Genomic DNA, 21,994 nt, shown 5'->3' with positions numbered 1-21,994 from the left:
GTGGATTGGCCATGCTAAATTGCCCCTTAGTATCCCAAGATGTGCAGGTTAGGTGGATTGGCCATGCTAAATTGTCCCTTAGTGTCCAAAGATGTGCAGGTTAGGTGGATTGGCCATGCTAAATTGTCCCTTAGTGTCCAAAAATGTGTAGGTTAGGTGGACTGGCCATGCTAAATTGCCCCTTAGTGTCCAAAGATGTGTAGTTAGGTGGATTGGCCATGCTAAATTGCCCCTTAGTGTCCAAAGATGTGTAGTTAGGTGGATTGGCCATGCTAAATTGCTCCTTAGTGTCCAAAGATGTGTAGTTAGGTGGATTGGCCATGCTAAATTGCCCCATAGTGTCCAAAGATGTGCGGGTTAGGTGGATTGGCCATGCTAAATTGCCCCTTAGTGTCCAAAGATGTGCAGGTTAGGTGGATTGGCCATGCTAAATTGCCCCTTAGTGTCCAAAGATGTGCAGGTTAGGTGGATTGGCCACGCTAAATTGCCCCTTAGTGTCCAAAGATGTGCAGGTTAGGTGGATTGGCCATGCTAAATTGCCCCTTAGTGTCCAAAGATGTGTAGTTAGGTGGATTGGCCATGCTAAATTGCCCCTTAGTGTCCAAAGATGTGTAGTTAGGTGGATTGGCCATGCTAAATTGCCCCTTAGTGTCCAAAGATGTGTAGAGGCGATCGCAGTTGGAAAGCACGACCCTAGATTACAAAACAGAGTCAAATAATAATTCCTTCACATCTGAGACTTTGTCTGGCCCCCAGCTGACCTTGGAATGACTGCTCAATTCCTGAAGTGCTTCAGTAAACCAGAAGGATAATATGTTTATTATAAAGCCTGACTCGTCCAGCAGAGAAGCCAAACACTGTTGCTACTCGTAGAATATGGAAGTGTAATAAATAAACTGTCAAAAAAAAACTCACTCTCACCCACCCACGCGCCAAAAAATTGAACGGAACAGAAGGGTTTGTCACATGGTGTAGCTAGTTAATGGTTCAAAGGGAAAGGGATCATTGGCGGTGTTTTGGAGATAGTTGCGGGGTCTATTGTCAATTACTGTTGGTCAGTCGCATCCAGATGTGGAGTGACTTTAGGGCCACCTCCATCTGTTCTCTGTCGCGGGACTGGATCTGGAATCTGGGCAACTCATGTCTTCGTACGGCCTCCAAAGTGAGACCAAAAGTAGCTTCTGAACACAGTTTTGCAACGTCTCATTGATGCATCTTTTTTTGCGTCCCCTCAGGTGACCCTCTTGCGAACGGCCCTCCCTCCAGGCTCAAGACATAATCCGCATCATTAAAACTGCTTAATTACCTTTTCTCCTGAGGATGTTGTCACTTCCAGGGACAGCAGTGTCCTTTTGGGGGAGAAGGGGTGGGGGCGGGGGCACCTTTTTACAAAAAAAAGGACAAAAACTTTGCCGCAATCGCAATTCAGAAGGAAACATTTTTTGGGGTGAAGAGGGGACAGGGGATGGGGGGGGGCTGAATGGCCTCTCCTGTTTCCAGTGGTGCTGGGCGAGCGATGGGAGTCACGGCTTCAGGTGTGGGGAGAGGGAGGGTGGCCTGTGTCAACGCATACAGACCTGAAACACAATGTCTCGCCCTCCCCCCACACCACCGCCCCCCCCCCCCTCCCCACTCCCCCACCCCACCCCACAGGCCTCCGGTGAGTTCCCGCCACACGCTCCCCACCGCTGTCCGTCCACTTGCCCGATGTACAACACTTAACGCCGGCCAGGGGTTGCCAACAAATAAGGTCAAAAAACGGCCGATCGGTAATGAGATGCGGGAAGGTGCAAAGGTAAAGGCGCCGCACGGTACAAACGTCAGTTGTTGTTGGAGAGAAGGAGGCAGAGGCACAGGACCAGTAACGTCACAGGGCCAACCTCGAGCCTAGAGGTTCCATTGCACAAGTCCCCGTCGCAGCACTCAAACTGCTTTCCAATTTCCATGTCAAAAATGAGCTTGGTGGAGGTCAACAAGCAAACGGATTCGGATACACATCCTTGGAAGTCAATGGTCAGGCTGTGTCCATCTAGCACGGAGAAGGAGAGATTCAATGTCAGGGGAATCCTTTCCTAACTCCTGGACCCAGTGTGGTCTAAGCCTCCACCCCCGCCCCCCCCCCCCCCCCCCAAAGACCCTGGGCCCCTCACCGTCCGCCCACTCCACAGCTAGAGCGGGGAGGGAGTTCATAAACTCCGCCACACACATTGCCAAATTTCGTAACAAGAATAAGACAGCAAATCCTTTGGATTAAATTGTGTTGAAATTCTGTAAGGGCAACTGGGGATGTTTCAGACCTGTCAGAGGGTCAGTGCTGAGGGAGTGCCGCACTGTCAGAGGGTCAGTGCTGAGGGAGTGCCGCACTGTCAGAGGGTCAGTGCTGAGGGAGTGCCGCACTGTCAGAGGGTCAGTGCTGAGGGAGTGCCGCACTGTCAGAGGGACAGTGCTGAGGGAGTGCCGCACTGTCAGAGGGTCAGTGCCGAGGGAGTGCCGCACTGTCAGAGGGTCAGTGCCGAGGGAGTGCCGCACTGTCAGAGGGTCAGTGCCGAGGGAGTGCCGCACTGTCAGAGGGTCAGTGCCGAGGGAGTGCCGCACTGTCAGAGGGTCAGTGCCGAGGGAGTGCCGCACTGTCAGAGGGTCAGTGCCGAGGGAGTGCCGCACTGTCAGAGGGTCAGTGCCGAGGGAGTGCCGCACTGTCAGAGGGTCAGTGCTGAGGGAGTGCCGCACTGTCAGAGGGTCAGTGCTGAGGGAGCGCCGCACTGACAGAGGGTCAGTGCTGAGGGAGCGCCGCACTGTCAGAGGGTCAGTACTGAGGTGGTGCTGCACTGTCAGAGGGTCAGTGCTGAGGGAGTGCCGCACTGTCAGAGGGTCAGTGCTGAGGGAGTGCCGCACTGTCAGAGGGTCAGTACTGAGGGAGCGCCGCACTGTCAGAGGGTCAGTACTGAGGGAGCGCCGCACTGTCAGAGGGTCAGTGCTGAGGGAGTGCCGCACTGTCAGAGGGTCAGTGCTGAGGGAGTGCCGCACTGTCAGAGGGTCAGTGCTGAGGGAGTGGGGCGGGGAGTTAGTGGAAGTGGATACGGTAATGACTTTTAAGGGACATCTCGACAGGTATGTGAATGCGATGGGAATAGAGGGATGTGGTCCCCGGTAGGGTCAGTCGGACAGCATGGTCAGTGCAGGCTTGGGGGGGCCGAAGGGCCTGTTTGTGTTCTGTAATTTTCTTTGTTCTATAGAAACACAGATGATAGGAGCAGGAAGAGGCCATTCAGCCCATCGAGCCTGCTCCACCATTCACCATGATCACGGCCAATTGTCCAACTCAATCGCCTAATCCTGCTTTCTCCCCATAACCTTTGACCCCATTCACCCCAAGTGCCAAATCCAGCTGCAAATTGAATACATTCAATGTTTTGGCATCAACTATTTCCCGTGGGAATGAACTCCACAGACTGACCGGGTGAAGGGATGTCTCCTCACCTCCGTCCTCCATGGTCCACCCTGAATCCTCAGACTGTGACCCCTGGTTACACTTGACCAGGTCCTGCCAGTGGTCAGCCATTGCCATCTGCAGCCCCATTCACCAGGACGCCCTCTGACCTTTAACCTCTATACACCATCGTCAGAATTACACACCGGCACATTCAAACCAGAAGCAGGAGGAGGCCATTTGGCCCTTCAAGCCTGCTCCACCATTCATTACGATCATAGCTGATCATCAGACTCAATATCCTGATCTGTCCTTCTCCCCCCCCCGTATCCCTTGATCCCTTTAGCCCCAAGACCTATACCTAATTTCTTCTCGAAATCACACAACATTTTGGCCTCAACTACTTTCAGTGGGAGTGAATTCCACACATTCACCACCCTCTGGGTGAAGAAATTTCTCCTCCCTCAGTTGGAGTCATAGAGGTTTACAGCATGGAAACAGGCCCTTTGACCCAACTTGTCTATGCCTTTATTTTAAACATCCAAGCTAATCCCAATTGCCCGCATTTGCCCCATATCCCCATACCCATCTTACCCATGTAACTGTCTGAATGCTTTTTAAAAGACAAAATTGTACCCGCCTCTACTACCACCTCTGGCAGCTTGTTCCAGACACTCACCACCCTCTGGGTGAAAAAATTGCCCCTCTGGACCCTTTTGTGTCTGTCCCCTCTCACCTTAAACCTATGCCGTCTAGTTTTAGACTCCCCTACCTTTGGGGAAAAGATATTGACTATCTAGCTGATCTGTGCCCCTCATTATTTTCTAGACCTCTATAACATCACCCCTCAGCCTCCTACACTCTGGGGAAAAATGTCCCAGTCTATCCAGCCTCGCCTTGTAACTCAATCCATCAAGTTCCGGTAGCATCCTAGTAAATCTCTTCTGCACTCTTTCTAGTTTAATAATATCCTTTCTATAATAGGGTGACCAGAACTGTACACAGTATTCCAAGTGTGGCCTTACCAATGTCTTGTACAACTTCAACAAGACGCTCCAATTCCTGTATTCAGTGTTCTGACCGATGAAACCAAGCATGCCGAATGCCTTATTCACCACTCTGTCCATCTGTGACTCCACTTTCAAGGATTATTGAACTTGTGCCTCTAGATCTCTTTGTTCTGTAACTCTCCCCAATGCCCTACCATTAACTGAGTAAGTCCTGCCCTGGTTCAATCTACCAAAATGCATCACCTTGCATTTGTCTAAATTAAACTCCATCTGCCATTCGTCAGCCCACTGGCCAAATTGATCAAGATCCCATTGCAATCTGAGTTAACTTTCTTCACTGCCCACTGTGCCACCAATCTTGGTGTCATCTGCAAACTTACTAACCATGCTTCCTATATTCTCATCCAAATCATTAATATAAATAACAAATAACAGTTCTAAAAGGTTTAACTTTCTCCTCAAGCTATGACCCTTAGTTCTAGGCTCCCCCACCATTGGGAACATTCTTTCTGAATCTACCCTGTCTAACCCTGTTAGAATTTATAAATTTCTATGAAATCCCCTCTCACTCTTCTAAACTCCAGCGAGTATAATCCTAACTGGCTTAGTCTCCCCCTGTGACAGAGCTGCCATTCCAGGGATCACCCTGGTAAACCTTCGCTGTACTCCCTCTATAGCAAGAACATCCTTTCTCAGGTAAGGACACTGATACTGCGCACAATACTCCAGCTGTGACCTCACCAACACCCTGTACAATTGCAGTAAAACATCCCTATCCCTATACTCAAATCCTCTCGCTATGAAGACCAACATAGTGACACAGTGGTTAGCACTGCTGCCTCACAGCGCCAGCTCGAGTCCCGGCTTGGATCACTGTCTGTGTGGAGCCTGCACGTTCTCCCCATGTCTGAGTGGGTTTCCTCCGGGTGCTCCGGTTTCCTCCCACAATCTAAAGGTGAGCTGTTTAGGTGGATTGGCCGCGCTAAATTGCCCCTTAGCGTCAGAGGGACTAGCAGGATAGGGTTACGGGGATAGGGCCTGGGTGGGATTGTGGTCAGTGCAGACTCGATGGGCTGAATGGCCTCCTTCTGCTGTATAGGATTCTATGATTCTAACATACCATTTGCCTTTGTTGCCTGTTGTACCTGTGTGCTTACTTTCAGCGACTGATGTATTATAGTGTTAATTCAGCACATGGGATGCTGGCCTTTATAGCGAGGGGGATAGGATATAAAAGCAGGGAGGTCTTGCTGCAACTGTACAGGGCACTGGTGAGGCCGCAGCTGGAGTACTGTGTGCAGTTTTGGTCGCCGCACTTGCGGAAGGATATATTGGCCTTGGAGGGAGTGCAGAGGAGGTTCACTAGGCTGATACCGGAGATGAGGGGGTTAGCCTATGAAGAGAGACTAAATAGACTGGGTCTGTACTCGTTGGAGTCTGGAATGATGAGGGGGGATCTTATAGAGACATATCAGATAATGAAGGGGATAGATAGGGTAGAGGTAGACAGATTCTTCCCGCTTAGAAAGGATAGCAGGACTAGAGGGCACAGCCTCAAGATAAGGTGGGGGGCAGTTTAGAACGGAGTTGAGGAGGAACTTCTTCACTCAAAGGGTGGTGAATCTCTGGAATTCTCTGCCCGTTGAAGTGGTGGAGGCTGCCTCGCTAAATATATTTAAGTCACGGGTGGATAGGTTTCTGATAGACAGGAGAGTTAAGGGTTATGGGGAGAAAGTGGGAAAGTGGAACTGAGCCACGACAGATCAGCCACGATCTTATTGAATGGTGGGGCAAGCTCGAAGGGCTAGATGGCCTACTCCTGCTCCTATTTCTTATGTTCTTATGCATTAAGACTCCATGTTGAGTATCTGCCTCTCTCAATTTATACCCATTCAATTAATAATCTGAATTCCTATAATTGCTGCCAAAGTGGATAAGATTCATAGGCACAGGGGCACACAACCTTCCTTCACTGGCAAGTCCCAGGTGGGATTCAAACCCGGAGTCTGGGCTCCGGTGGATGAGACGACCCAGGGACCCTCCAACAGAGATGTTCTATTGCAGCCACGTCCCCCTTCTCGTGGTGGGACCCCAAAGGCAGAGTCTTTTTTACCTACCATTTTTGTGGACACCCTGGAGTCTCCCGCACTTGTTCTGGTTCCCTGTGCACCGAACGACTCCGGTTCTGTTACACTTGAAGTCACCGAGCATTTCTAAGCAACCCACACATTTTAGGCCAGTCGGCTTCTCCGGATCTGCAAAGCAAGGGAGACAGGTTGTTCGTGCATCTCACCTACGGCCAGCCCTGGCCTCGTAACTCCCCCACTGCCTGAATCTCCTCACCCCCCCCCCGCTGAAGTCACCGCCTCTCACAGGCCTGTCCAAATCTGATCACAAACCACGCCACAGAAAATCGCTGGCAAGTGAGCTGCTACATACATTAGGTCCTATCGGTGATGACATACTTCCCAGGCAAGGGATCTTGCCATAATTTGAAGAGGGCCGGGGACCCGGATTCGATTCCAGCCTTGGTCACTGTCTGTGGTGTCTGCACATTCTCCTCGTGTCTGCGTGGGTTTCCTTCGGGTGCTCTGGTTTCCTCCCACAGTCTAAGGATACGCGGGTTAGGTTGATTGGCCGTGCTAAGTTGGCCCTAGGTCCAGGGCATTAGCAGGATAAAGAGGTGGGGGTCACAGAAATAGGGCCTGAGTGGGATTGTGGTCAGTACAGTCTTGATGGGCTGAATGGCCTCCTTCTGCACTTGGAGGGATTCTGGGTCATGGAGAATTTTGACATCTGCTTTAGGAGCAGGTAAAATTTAACATGATATCCTTTCACTTAATTTAAAATTTCACACTTCTTCATCAGTGTCACAAGTAGGCTTACATTAACACTACAATGAAGTTACTGTGAAAATTCCCCCCAGTCGTAATACTCCGGCACCATTCAGATACACGGAGGGTGAATTTACCACGGCCAATGCACCCGACAGCACGTCTTTCAGACTGTGGGAGGAAATCGGAGCACCCGGAGGAAACCCACGCAGACATGGGGAGAACATGCAGACTTTGCAAAAGGCAGTGGCCCAAGCTGAGAATTGAACCCAGGTCCCCGGCACCAGGGTTATTGTTTGAGGGCAGATCACAGACTGTCACAACTTCCCAAATGTTGGGCAATCCCTTCCAAAATTAGTACTTTCGCAACATTGAATGTTATGCAAAAGATTTCCACACATTAATCCCCTCAAGGGATTGGGGTGGGGCGGGCACGGAGAGGGGGAGGGCGGGCAGGGGGGGTGTGGTTGTTGGCGAAGCAAATGTAGCTTACCCATCTCCAATTGGCCCTTCAGAGGGTGGTGGATGAGCCGCCATCTTGAACCCGCTGAGGTGTAGGTACACCCACCGTGCTGTTAGGGAGGGAGTCCCAGGATTTAGACCCAGTGACGGTGAAGGAACGGCCGATATATTTCCAAGTCGGGATGGTGGGTGACTCGGAGGGGAACCTCCAGGTGGGGGGTGTTCCCAGGTATCTGCTGCCCTTGTCCTTCTAGATGGTAGAGGTGGTGGGTTTGGAAGGTGCTGCCTAAGGAGCCTTGGTGAGATGCTGCAGTGCATCTTGTAGATGGTACACACGGCCGTCACTGTGTGTGGGGGCTGGAGGGAGTGAATGTTTGTGGTTAGCATGTCGATCGAGCGGGGCTGCTTTGTCCTGGATGGTGTCAAGCTTCTCGAGTGTTGTTGGAGCTGCACCCATCCAGGCAAGTGGGGAGTATTCCATCACACTCCTGACTTGTGTCCTTGTAGATGGTGTCAGGCTTTGGGAGTCAGAAGGTGAGTTACTCACTGCTGGATTCCCAGCCTCTGACCTGCGCTGGTAGCCACTGTGTTTGTCTGGCTGGGTCCAGGTCACTTTCTGGTCAATGGTGACCCCTAGAATTTTAACAATATTGACCTTTGACCTTGATCCAGAGACTGCAATGGATACCCTCCTCTGCCTCCCCTACCCCCTCGGAGTTTGAGAGAGAGTGGACGGGTAGGATTGGTGAGGGAGGGAGAGAAAGAGGGAAGGAGTGGAGAGATGGGGAGGAGAGTGGGAGAGAGGGCAAGGGGAGAAGAGGGAAGGGGAGAGGGAGAGAGGGAAGGGAGGACACAAAGTGAGAGAAAGGGGGTGAGGGAGAAGGACAAAAACAGCAGGGTGAGTGAGCATGGGGGAAGTGGAGAGAGTGAGTGGAGAGATGTGTAGATATATGGAGAGATAGATTTCTTTTATTCATCTGTGGGACACGGGTGTCTCTGGCCAATATTTATTGCCCATCCCTACTTGCCCAAGGGACAGATGAGAGTCAACCACATTGCTGTGGTTCTGGAGTCACATGTAGGCTAGACCGGGTAAGGATGGCAGATTTCCTTCCCTAACGGGCATTAGATGGAATTTTCCAACATTCCACAGTGGTTATTGGTAGACTCTTAATTCCAGATTTTTTTTATTGAATTCAAATTCTCGTCGTGGGATTTGAACCCGGGTCCCCAGAACATGAGCTGGGTTTCTGGATTAATAGTCTAGCGATAATACCATCATTGCCGCCCTATAATTGTTGAGAGGTATATATACATGCCCGAGTGATGGAGATAAAAATGGATAGAGGGATAGAGAGAGAGTGGAAATTGGTTAGAGAGCGAGAGAGACACATCAAGATAGAGAGAGAGTGGAAATTGGTTCAAGAGTGAGAGATATATTGAGATAGAGGAATAGAGAGAGAGAGACAGAGGGAAATGAGAGCGAGAGAAGACAGATGCAGAGAGAGAGGGAGGGAGGGAGAGAAATTGAGAAGTAAGAAGGTATAGTGGGAGGGAGCTGAGAGAAAGAGTGTGAGAGTGAGAGTTATGGAGGTATGGATGATGTGGTAATATTACCTGGACCTGTGTTACACAGGTCAGTGTTGCAACAGCTCATTTCTGACACTATGCAGCCGAGATTCAGACTGAAGTTTGTACAGGTCTGTGATGTTGCACAGGACTTGGATATCAATTTTTTACCTGGGAAAGAGAGGGGAATCATCACACAAGAACATAAATCATACCCCGGTCACAAACTCTGTCTCTGAGATCGGAATAGTCACGCCAAACACTTAACAGATTCCATCCCCCTCACTGTTAACTGGTACCCCTGATAGCTGATTGACCAAGGACTGAGGGAGTGCCGCACTGTCAGAGGGTCAGTGCTGAGGGAGTGCCGCACTGTCAGAGGGTCAGTACTGAGGGAGTGCCGCACTGTCAGAGGGTCAGTGCTGAGGGAGTGCCGCACTGTCAGAGGGTCGGTGCTGAGGGAGTGCCGCACTGTCAGAGGGTCAGTGCTGAGGGAGTGCCGCACTGTCAGAGGGTCGGTGCTGAGGGAGTGCCGCACTGTCAGAGGGTCGGTGCTGAGGGAGTGCCGCACTGTCAGAGGGTCAGTGCTGAGGGAGTGCCGCACTGTCAGAGGGTCGGTGCTGAGGGAGTGCCGCACTGTCAGAGGGTCAGTGCTGAGGGAGTGCCGCACTGTTAGAGGGTCAGTGCTGAGGGAGTGCCGCACTGTCAGAGGGTCAGTACTGAGGGGGTGCTGTGACCCCAGTCAGTCCTGCGAGCCTGTGACAGAGGAACAGGAGGAGGCCATTCTTCCTATCGAGCCTATCCCTCCAGCCAATTAGACCTTGCCTCTATCTCCATCGCCCCGTACCCCTTAATCCCTTTGGAGAACAAATCTCTCTCAATCTTCCAGTCTGAAAATGAACAATCGGAGCAATCTCCGTTTGGGAGACGGAATTCCCAACATCTCCCTCCCTTTGTGTGTGGAAGGCTGTCCCGCTACATTCCTGAGAGATCGGCCTCTCGTCTCTGACTCCTGGTGCCAGAGTCTCCCCGAAAATAGTTTCTCTCTCTGTGCCGCTCAAGGGGGAAAAGGCCGGATTGTTTCCGGTTGGGAATGTGATGGGATAACCTCTCCGTTGCCTACTCACCGTCGCCCTGTCTGTTTAACCGAGTCATACACAGTTCTTCATCCTTACACTTCTCCACGTCATTGTCCTTACACTGGGCATCTGGGCATTTGTAACACGTCAGTGCGTTGGCTACAGGGGGCAGGAAACAAGGAATCAAAATCTCATCGCTGTGACTTCAGGTACGGTGGGGGGGGGGGGGGGGGCCCATACCCTCCCCCATTCAGTTTCATCGCCACCGAGCTGTGCCATAGCTGAGAATCATCCCCAGTTGTTTAAAACCAGCACAAAACAGCAGTCCCAGTCACCAGAGTCTGCAAAGCACCCAAAAGCATCATCAGGCAGAGGGGGTGGGGGAGAAAGGAAGAGAGAGCGAGAGAAAGACAGAGAGAGGAGGAGGGCGGAGGGGGAGAGAGGGAGGGAGACAGAGAGGAAGATGGAGAGCAAAGGGGAGAAAGAGAGAGAGAGCAGGAGAGACAGAGCGAGACAGAGAGAGGGAGAGAGACAGAGAAACACAGACAGAGAGGGACAGAGACAGAGACAGATAGACGGAGAGAGAGAGAAAGACAGAGAGAGAGGGAGAGAGAGAAACACAGAGACAGGAGAGAGAGACAGAGGGAGAGAGACAGACAGAGAGACAGAGAGAGAGAGACAGAGAGAGAGAGACAGAGAGAGAGAGACAGACAGAGAGAGAGAGAAACAAAGAGAGACAGAGAGAGAGAGACAGAGAGAGAGGGAGAGAGAGAAACACAGAGACGGAGAGAGATAGACAGAGAGAGAGGGAGAGAGAGACAGAGAGAGAGAGAGACAGAGAGAGAGAGACAGACAGAGAGAGAGAAACAAAGAGAGACAGAGAGAGAGAGACATAGAGAGAGAGAGAAACAAAGAGAGACAGAGACAGATAAATGGAGAGAGAGAGACAGAGAGAGAGAGAGACAGAGAGAGACAGGGAGAGAGACAGAGAGAGAGAGTGACAGAGAGAGAGAGAGACAGAGAGAGACGGGGAGAGAGAGAGAGAGAGAGAAGGGCGGAGGTTCTGGGATGGAATTTCAGGAAATAGCATCCAGACAAGTGGCCATCAGTGAGTGAGAAATGGAACAATGTGACGTGTGCCAACCCGATCGAACCACACCAACTCTGAAAATAAGCTAACTGAACAAATAATATTGTCCACATGGGGAGTGCCAGGCAATATTTAGTTGTATTCTTTGGCAATCATACATGTCAGAACAGGGAACTTGGCAGCGACTCAGCAATCACTGAATCATTCTGCCTGTGTTCTCACTCAATGACCAGCACAAGCAGGGAGAGAAATATAAATCAATATTGACTTAACCTGTACCATTCGAGGAGGAAGAAATAACAACCTGTGGAGTGTGTCTGCGTGCGTGTGTGTGCGTGTGTGTGTCTGCGTGTGTGTCTGCATGTGTATGTGTGTGTGTCTGCGTGTGTGTGTGTGTGTCTGCGTGTGTGTGTGTGTGTCTGCGTGTGTCTGTGTGTGTGTGTCTGCGTGTGTGTGTATGTGTGTGTGTGTATGTGTGTCTGCGTGTGTGTGTCTGCGTGTGTGTGTGTGTGTGTGTCTGCATGTGTGTGTGTCTGCGTGTGTGTGTCTGCGTGTGTGTGTGTGTGTGTGTGTCTGTGTGTGTGTGTCTGCGTGTGTCTGCGTGTGTGTGTGTGTCTGCGTGTGTGTGTCTGCGTGTGTGTGTGTGTCTGCGTGTGTGTGTCTGCGTGTGTGTGTCTGTGTGTGTGTGTATGTGTGTCTGCGTGCGTGTGTGTGTGTGTCTGTGTGTGTGTGTGTGTCTGCGTGTGTGTGTCTGCGTGTGTGTGTGTGTGTGTCTGCGTGTGTGTGTGTGTGTGTGTGTCTGCGTGTGTGTGTGTGTGAGAGACAGTAAAAAGTCTGACAACACCAGGTTTAAGTCCAACCGATTTATTTGACAGTAAACTCACAAGCTTTCGGGGTTAGTCCCTTCATCAGGTCATTCACCTGACAAAGGGACTAACCCCGAAAGCTTGTGAGTTTACTGTCAAATAAATCGGTTGGACTTAAACCTGGTGTTGTCAGACTTTTTACTGTGTTTACCCCAGTCCAACGCCGGCATCTCCACATCATGTGTGCCTGTGTGTGTGTCTGTATGTGTGTGTGTGTGTGTGTGCGTGTGTGTGTGTGTGTGTGTGTGCGTGTGTGCGTGTCTGTCTGTCTGTGGTGTGTGTCTGTGTGTGTCTGTCTGTGGTGGTGTGTCTGTGTGTGTGTGTGTGTCTGTGTGTGTGTCTGTGTGTGTCTGTCTGTGGTGGTGTGTCTGTGTGTCTGTCTGTCTGTGGTGTGTGTCTGTGTGTGTGTCTGTCTGTGGTGGTGTGTCTGTGTGTGTGTGTGTGTGTGTGTCTGTCTGTGGTGGTGTGTGTGCGTGTGTGTGTGTGTGTCTATCTGTGTGTGTGTCTCTCTATAGGACATGGGCATTGTTGGCTAGACCAGCACTTAATGCCCCTCCCTAATTGCCCCTTGAACTCTCTCAAACATTGGCCATTTCACTTTGCTGCGTGGGGTTTGGAGTCACATGTAGACCAGACCGGGTAAGGACAGCAGATTTCCTCCCCTAAAAGACATTAATGAACCAGAAAGGGGTCCCCACCAAGGCAAGCTTTAGCTGGGGTGTCACAGTGGTTAGCACTGCTTCCTCACAGCACCAGGGATTTTGGTTCGATTCCCGGCTCGGGTCACTGTCTGTGCAGAATTTGCACGTTCTCCCCATGTCTGCATGGGTTTCCTCCAGTTTCGTCCCACAGTCCCAAAGGTGTGCTGGTTGGGTGCTAAATTCTCCCTCAGTGTACCTGAACAGGCGCAGAGTGTGGCGATTAGGGGGTGTTCACATTGCAGTGTTAATGTAAGTCTATTTTGTGACTAAGAAATAAACTTTAAACTGCAGCATTCCAGATTTATTATTTTCTGGCTGAAAAGATTGTCGAAGCTTCCAACCTAGCACTCAACAGGACTGATAGTCAGAATACCTATTATATAGTAAACAACAATTTATACCGCCTGGGAAGAGAACGACGATAGTTTGGTAGCTGAAGGATGTAAAGCTGGTTCAGAAATGGTTCAGTAGATTGATCGCAGGGTGTAGGACTTAGCTTATGAGAGAAAGTGAGCAGGTTAACCCTATACTCATTGGAGTTTAGAACACAGGGAAATTATTTAATTGATTTGATTCAATTTATTAATGTCATTTATTCATTGGGATACAGATGTTTCTTTTGTTATACAGACAAAACATACTGTTCATAGAGTACACGTGGAGAAGGGAAGGAGAGGGTGCGTAAAGTAGTGTTACAGTTATAGCCACAGTGTAGAGAAACCATAGAATTCCTACAGTGCAGAAAGAGGCCATTCGGCCCATTGACTCTGCACCGACCACATTCCCACCCAGGTCCTATCCCCATATCCCTACACTTATCCTTCTAATCTACACATCTCAGGACACCAAGGGGCAATTTTTAGCATAGCCAATCAACCTTACCCGCACATCTTTGGACTGTGGGAGAAAACCAGAGCACCCGGAGGAAACCCACGCAGACATGAGGAGAATGTGCAAACTCCACACAGACAGTGACCCGAGCCGGGAATCGAACCCAAGTCCCGAGGTCTGTGGAGCAGCAGTGCTAACTACCGTGCCATTGTACTGCCCACTAGGGTCAACTTAATGCGAGGTGGGTCCATTCAAAAGTCTGACGGCAGCAGGGAAGAAGCTGTTCTCGAGTCGGTCGGTACGTGACCTCAGACTTTTTATCTTTTTCCCGATGGAAGAAGGTGGGAGAGAGAATGTCCGGGATGCGTGGGGGTCCTTAATCATGCTAGCTGCTTTTCCAAGGCAGCGGGAAGTATAGACAGAGTCAATGGATGGGAGACTGGTTTGCGTGATGGATTGGACTACATTTACAACCCTTTGTCATTCCTTGTAGTCTTGGGCAGAGCAGGAGCCCAGACCAAGCTGTGATACAACCAGGAGGAATGCTTTCTATGGTGCATCTGTAAAAGTTGGTGAGAGTTGCAGCTGGCATGCCAAATTTCCTTAGTCTGAGAAAGTGGAGGAGTTGGTGGGCTTTCTTAACGATAGTGTCGGCATGGGGGGACCAGGACAGGTTGTTGGCGACCTGAAACTCTTATCCATTTCCACTTCATCCCCATTGATGTAGACAGGGACATTTTCTCCACTACACTTCCTGAAATCTATAACTATCTCTTTCGTTTTATTGAAATTGAGGAAGTGATTTGATTTGATTTGTTTTGATTTTTTTGTCACATGTGTTGGGATACAGTGAAAAGTACTGTTTGCTGTGCGCCATGCAGACAAAACATACCGTTCATAGTGAAGGAAAGGAGAATGTAGTGTTATAGTCATAGTTAGGGTGTCGAGAAAGATCAGCTTAATGTGAGGTCATCGGGGGAAGCAGTGAGGAGGACACTCTGTAGACAGGATCTGTGGGCATTTAGAGACGCGAGGACTGATTAGGGACAGTCAGCATGGCTTTGTGAGTGGAAAATCATGTCTCACAAATTTGATGGTGTTTTATGAAGGGGTAACCAAGAATGTAGATGAGGGCAGTGCAGTTGATGTTGTCTACATGGACTTTAGCAAGGCCTTTGACAAGGTACCGCATGGTAGGTTGTTGCATAAGGTTAAATCTCACCGGATCCAGGGTGAGGTATCTAAATGGAGACAAAATTGGCTTCTTGACAAAGGCCAGAGGTGGTTATAGAGGGTTGTTTTTCAAACTGAGGCCTGCGACCAGCAGTGTGCCTTGGGAATCAGTGCTGGGTCCACTGTTACCTCTCATTTATATTAATGATTTGGATGAGAATATAGGACGCATGGTTAGTAAGTTTGCAGATGACGCCAAGATTGGTGGCACAGTGGACAGTGAAGAAAGTTATCTCCGATTGCAATGGGGATCTTGATCAATTGGGCTGGTGGGCTGACGAATGGCAGATGGAGTTTAATTTAGATAAATGCAAGGTGATGCAATTTGGTCGATTGAACCAGGGCAGGACTTGCTCAGTTAATGGTAGGGTGTTGGGAAGAGTTCAGTGTGAATCCGTGGTTTGAATATATGAACCCGGGGCTCTGTCTGCCCTCTCAGGGTGGGTGGGAGATGGCGGACTCTCTCCGGCGTCCTGCGGCTGATATTTATCCAAATAAAACACATTGATCTGGGCGATGGTCACAATGCTGTGTGTGGGATCTTGCTGTGCATAGGCTGGATGCTGCGTTTCTGACAGCGGCCTCACTTCAGTTAGTGAAGATGGTCTTAGTCGTCTCAGGAAGCTCTGGGAAGGCCGGAGATAACTCAGTGTTGTGGGGGGTGGGGGGGAGGTTTCAAATCTCCCAGAGAGTGTTTGACAAGCTCATGGCCCCAGGAATCGCCGCATTGTTCGATGTGAGGATTGCGGGGGCGGGGGTGGGTATTGGTGAGAGTGGAGAGGGGTCTAACCTTACCCGTGCTTCAGGATTCACGCCGCCCTCCCCACCTCCCGCTGTGCTCAGTGACACATCCCAGTCAGGGACCAACATCTCAGGTGTCCCGACAATTCGACAAGTGAACAAGTTCAGCCGGTTTTACCCAAACTCCACAAATCAGAGATCAAACTTCAGATACATTTCACTCAGGAATAGTGGGTGTTTAACATTTCCACAACATTCACACTGATTAGAAGAATTAAGCATTTCCTACACGATTAGACTTGATGGTTGTTCAAATTCCCAATGTTTAATTTAGTTTCCTGCAGAGGATTCAATCTTATATCAAGAACATCATTTTAATATTCATTTGACACTCTTTACAATATAGATATTTCATTCAGTTCTTGACAGAGAGTTCTTGGCACTCTCTCTGTGTGTCTCTGTCTGTCTCTCACACTGTCTCTCTCTCTCTCTCTCTGTCTCTCCCCCTCACTGACTCTCTCTTCGACTCGGTCTCTGTCTCTCTCTCTGTCTGTCTCTCTGTCTCTGTCTTTTTCTCTGTCTCTCCCTCTCACTGTCTCTCTGTATGTCTCTCTGCCTGTCTCTCTCTGTCTCTGACTCTTTCTCTGTCTCTGTCTCCCTCTCTGTCTCTCCCTCTTGCTGTTTGTCTCTTTCACTCAGTCTCTCTCTCTCTGTCTCTGTCTCTCTCTCTGTCTCTGTCTCTCTCTCTGTCTCTCTCTGTCTCTCTCTGTCTCTCTTTCACTCAGTCTCTGTCTGTCTGTCTGTCTCTCTCCCACTCTCTCTCTGCCTGTAGGAAGCATCTCTTGTAGAAGTCAGCGCTGGAATTTTGGTACCAATGCTCCCTTTCAACTCCAGATGCAGAATTGCTGCTGCCCTTTTGGCTCAGATCAAGTATGGTATCGACATGCTGTGCTTGGTTGAAGTCATTAGGTTACATTTCAGCATCATTTGAAGCAATTTTTAAAAGTGGCATCTCGGCCTTTTGGCTAAGATGCAAATTAGATCAAGCCTTGGAGAAGGGGCGATGCTGACTCCGATCAGCTCGGATCATGTAGAACAAGCCTGGGACAGGGGGTGAGAGCACAGTCTTGTCAGCTTGGATCGGGAATGTCTGAGGGTCTAAATTGGATTTGATTAAATTGGAATAAAAACAAAAAGAAACTCCCAGGTGAGAGAGAGGGACAGTCAACTACCAAACAAAACCAAATATTGGTGTGAAAATCTGCTACTACAACCTATTCAGATTATTATTGAATAAATTCGCTCTCACTCACACACTCACATGCACACACACACTCACAGATACACACACACTCACACACATGCATACACTCACATGCACTCATACACTCTCACACACTCACATGCACACACTCACAGATACACATACACACACACACACTCTCACACATGCACACACACTCACATGCACACACTCACAGGTACACACACACTCTCACACGCACTCACGCACTCATACACTCTCACACACTCATGTGCACACACTCACAGATACACACACACACACACACACACTCTCACACATGCACACACACGTGCACACACTCACAGATACACACACACACTCACACATGCACACACTCACATGCACACACTCACAGGTACACACACACTCTCACACGCACTCACGCACTCATACACTCTCACACACTCATGTGCACACACTCACAGATACACACACACACACACTCTCACACATGCACACACACGTGCACACACTCACAGATACACACACACACACACTCACACATGCACACACTCACATGCACACACTCACAGGTACACACACACTCTCACACGCACTCACGCACTCATACACTCTCACACACTCATGTGCACACACTCACAGATACACACACACACACACACACACACATGCACACACACGTGCACACACTCACAGATACACACACACACTCACAGATACACACACACACACACATGCACACACTCACATGCACACACTCACAGATACACACACACACTCACACACTCACACGCACTCATGCACTCTCACACTCACACACTCACATGCACACACACTCACACACTTTCACACACACACAGGAGGAAAGGATTAGACAACGTGTAAAAACTCACCATGTCCCAGTATAGCCGACAGCAAGAGAAGGGTAAATTCCAGCTCCATAACATCAACCTCTTGTGCAGGGCCTGAGGTTGGAGAAAGTTGGGGAATAAGCGGGTGGAAGGTGTGAGGATCAGTCACAGGTCAAAACACATTCAGAGTTCCAGCGTCAGGGATTTATATCCTTCCTGAGGAAATGTGTTATCTGGTGCCTCACACAAGCTGAATCTGCTGACTCAACTCAGCACTGGTCAGTGACAGAACCTCCCCCACCCTTACAGCACAGACACTGGCGCACACACACACTCACCGTGCAGCTAGAAACAGTTACACACAGCACACAGACACACACACACACTCACAGACACACACACACGCACAGTGGAGCTAGTCACAGTTACACACAGCACACAGATACACATACACTCACACAGTGCCGTTAGTTAGAGTTACACACAGCACACAGATACACATACACTCACACAGTGCCGTTAGTCACACAATTCACACAGATTTGCTATTTATACGCTTCTGTCAAGAGCAGCAAGCCCAACTCTGGATCAATCCACTTCCTGGCCCCAATCCAGCTGAACGCCCAAAAGGACAGACGGAACAAATTTTAAAATGCTCCTCCCTTTTCACACTGAGGGCAGATATTAGACCTCCCAACCCTCTTCCCAGAGTGATCAGCCCCCTACTGCAGTGCTCTGGAGCCTAGCCTTCTATTCTATCTCCCCTCATGTGTTTATCCATCTTCCCCTCTGAAATACATCCATATACTTCACCCCAACCACTCCCCGTGGGATCGAGTCCCACATTCTCCCCACTCCCCGTGGGAGCGAGTCCCACATTCCCCCCACTCCCCGTGGGAGCGAGTCCCACATTCTCCCCACTCCCCGTGGGAGCGAGTCCCACATTCTCCCCACTCCCCGTGGGAGCGAGTCCCACATTCTCCCCACTCCCCGTGGGAGCGAGTCCCACATTCTCCCCACTCCCCGTGGGAGCGAGTCCCACAGAACTGTGCCCACTTCTGCAACTATGGTCTAAATATGATTATATAAGGATTTAACATAAAATGTTCCATTCTGGGTACTCCCTCAGTACTGACCCTCTGACAGTGCGGCACTCCCTCAGCACTGACCCTCTGACAGTGCGGCACTCCCTCAGCACTGACCCTCTGACAGTGCGGCACTCCCTCAGCACTGACCCTCTGACAGTGCGGCACTCCCTCAGTACTGACCCTCTGACAGTGCGGCGCTCCCACAGCACAGACCCTCTGACAGTGTGGCACTCCCTCAGTACTGGCCCTCTGACAGTGCGGCACTCCCTCAGTACTGATCCTCTGACAGTGCGGCACTCCCTCAGTACTGGCCCTCTGACAGTGCGGCACTCCCTCAGTACTGACCCTCTGACAGTGTGGCACTCCCTCAGCACTGACCCTCTGACAGTGTGGCACTCCCTCAGTACTGATCCTCTGACAGTGCGGCACTCCCTCAGCACTGACCCTCTGACAGTGCGGCACTCCCTCAGCACTGACCCTCTGACAGTGCGGCACTCCCTCAGCACTGACCCTCTGACAGTGTGGCACTCCCTCAGTACTGATCCTCTGACAGTGCGGCACTCCCTCAGCACTGACCCTCTGACAGTGCGGCACTCCCTCAGCACTGACCCTCTGACAGTGCGGCACTCCCTCAGCACTGACCCTCTGACAGTGCGGCACTCCCTCAGCACTGACCCTCTGACAGTGCGGCACTCCCTGAGCACTGACCCTCTGACAGTACACCACTCCAAAAAGAAGGCTGTAAAATCCCGCCCGCTGACCCCAACTCGTCATTCCAGTTTCTTGGTGGGATTCAAGTTTCACCATCCACCATGGTGGGATTTGAACGCAGCGACCTGGAGCGTTACCCTGGATCTGCCGGGGTTGTACCCAGTGACAATACCACGACACTGCCTTTCACTAAATTTAGGATACTCATTCAGATTGGTCTCAGATCTGAACAAACACAATTTCTCATAAATACCTCAACTCAGACACGAACCTGCAGTTTCATAGTCCCAGCTTACTGACAACTTTTTCATATGATTAAAGCAGCGAGTGGCTGGGGTTCTGGGATGTTCTGCCGGGCAGTGTGGTGGAGGCTGGTTCAATGGAGAGGGAATTAGATGATGATTTGAACAGAAACAATGCGTGGGGAAGTACGGGGAAAGTCAGGGGAATGGAACTGAGTCACAATCCTCGCTGGGAGATTCACTACGGATATGATGAACCAAGTGTCCTCCTGTGCTCCGAACCTTCCTGTCATTCATTTTCTTAATTTTACTGTTCTTACACTTGTAACAGAGTTAGACGCCCAGGTTATGATCTAGTTATCCATTGTAATGAGATTAACTTATCTCCGTGACTTGTTGTTATTTGTCCATCACCGTCGATGAGGACCTCGACACCATGAGTCATTTTGAGGCTGGTTGCGGTGTGTCTGAAGGTGACTGATCAGGGCCAATTCGGGCATGGAATGTCCTGGTACATATTGGACAGGCCTGTGTAGACACTGTGGTTGTTGCGCTGGTGGCCCTGGACTTGCGCAGCTCGCGATTAAGTTGTGTTTCAGCAATACACCTTGCTTCGTGAGCTTGGCAGCCTCTGTGGGTGAGGCAGTGCCAGGTAGGGCGGTTTTGTGCCAGAGTTTCCCAGGTGGTTGTGTCAATGTCAAGCGACTTCAGGGAGGTTTTGAGTGTGTCTTTGTAACGTTTCTTCTGCCCTCCACGCGAGCGTCTTCCAGCAGAGAGTTCCCCAGAAAGCAGCTGCTTGGGAATGAGCTCTGACATACGGATGACATGACCTGCCCACCGGGTCTCCGCTCTCAGTGTGTGGACTGATGGTAGACTTGCTCAAGAGAGAACTTCAGTGTCTGGTACTTTGTCTCGCTAACAGATGTGTAATATTCTGCGAAGACAAGTCATGTGGAAATGATTGAGCTGTCTTGCATGCCTTCGATACACAGTCCACGTTTCCCAGGCATACAGGAGGGTAGTGAGTACCGCGGTGCTGTAGACCTTCAGTTTTGTTGCTGGGTTGATTTCTTGACGTTCCCATCCAGTGGAGCGCAGTCTATTGAAAGCAGAACTTGCCTTTGCTATTCTGCAGTAAGCTTCTGCATCAATAGTCACTGCTTGGGAGAGGGAGCTGCCAAGAGAAGTGAACTGGTCCACTGCCTGTAGTTTCTGTCCTTTGATTGTGATTATGGGTTGTGTGCACGGTGCATGAGGAACAGGCTGGTGCATGACTTCAGTCTTTTTAATGTTGATCATGAGTCTAAACTTGTCACAAGCTGTAGAAAATTTGTCCATACTGATTTGCATCTCTGGCCCTGAGCCAGTATACAGAGCACAGTCATTGGCAAAGAGGAAATCTCTCAGAAGTCTCTTTCACTTTGGTAATAGCTTGAAGTCTCCTCAGGTTGAAGAGCTTCCCATCCACTCTGTACTTGAGGCTGATTCCAGTAACACTGTCCTGGAAGGCATCATTCAGCATGGCAGTAAACATCATGCTGAACAGTGTGGGTGCGAGCGCACAGCCCTGTTTGATGCCATTGGAGACTGGGAATGACTCAGAGGATTCTCCGCCATCCAGTACTCTGGCATCATGCCATCATGGAACTGGCGTACCATCTGAATGAATTTGGGGGGGGCAGGCGAACTTTGACCTGATCCTCCACAGGCCTTGTCGGCTGACAGTATCAAAGGCTTTTGCGAGGTCAACAAAGGTTGTGTAGAGTTTGCGATTCTGCTCCTGACACTTCTCCTGAAGTTGGCACACAGCAAAAATCATATCAATAGACCCACCACCTTTGCGGAAGCCACACTGTGACTCTGGAAGCAGGCCCAGCTCCAGGCCAGTGACCAGACCATTTAGCAGGATTCTTGTGAGGGTTTTTCCTGTGATGGAGAGCAGCGAGATTCCTCAGTGGTTGTCACATACTTGCCAACTGCCCTTCCTCTCGT

General features: G+C 50.2%; 1 protein-coding gene across 1 annotated transcript; it reads right to left on the bottom strand.

The window, feature by feature from the left end:
- Window positions 1-1,660: 1,660 nt before the first annotated feature.
- Window positions 1,661-18,681, bottom strand: LOC145339040 (phospholipase A2 inhibitor gamma subunit B-like). The gene is made up of 5 exons (XM_080183466.1): window positions 18,004-18,681; window positions 10,430-10,540; window positions 9,351-9,473; window positions 6,555-6,692; window positions 1,661-2,029 (listed from the first exon to the last, which is right to left on the bottom strand). The coding sequence occupies exons 1-5, from the start codon at window positions 18,050-18,052 to the stop codon at window positions 1,821-1,823; spliced, it is 630 nt and encodes a 209-aa protein (XP_080039592.1). The 5' UTR covers window positions 18,053-18,681; the 3' UTR covers window positions 1,661-1,820.
- Between the last annotated feature and the right edge of the window lie 3,313 nt (window positions 18,682-21,994).

This window comes from Carcharhinus amblyrhynchos, unplaced genomic scaffold (assembly GCF_965287045.1).
Source record: "Carcharhinus amblyrhynchos unplaced genomic scaffold, sCarAmb.v2.hapA chromosome_294, whole genome shotgun sequence".
In the NCBI taxonomy this organism is placed as follows: domain Eukaryota; kingdom Metazoa; phylum Chordata; class Chondrichthyes; order Carcharhiniformes; family Carcharhinidae; genus Carcharhinus; species Carcharhinus amblyrhynchos.
This window is presented reverse-complemented; position numbering and strand designations above follow the sequence as displayed.

What these genes read in the sequence shown, in the direction of transcription:
- LOC145339040 (XM_080183466.1), bottom strand. Translation starts at nt 18,052, where the DNA reads ATGGAGCTGGAATTTACCCTTCTCTTGCTGTCGGCTATACTGGGACAT. An exon ending in CCTGTGTAACACAGGTCCAG is followed by an intron (nt 6,693 to 9,350) that starts GTAATATTACCA and finishes CTTGCTTTGCAG; the next exon opens with ATCCGGAGAAGCCGACTGGC. An exon ending in CCAGGGTGTCCACAAAAATG is followed by an intron (nt 2,030 to 6,554) that starts GTAGGTAAAAAA and finishes TCTCCGTGCTAG; the next exon opens with ATGGACACAGCCTGACCATT.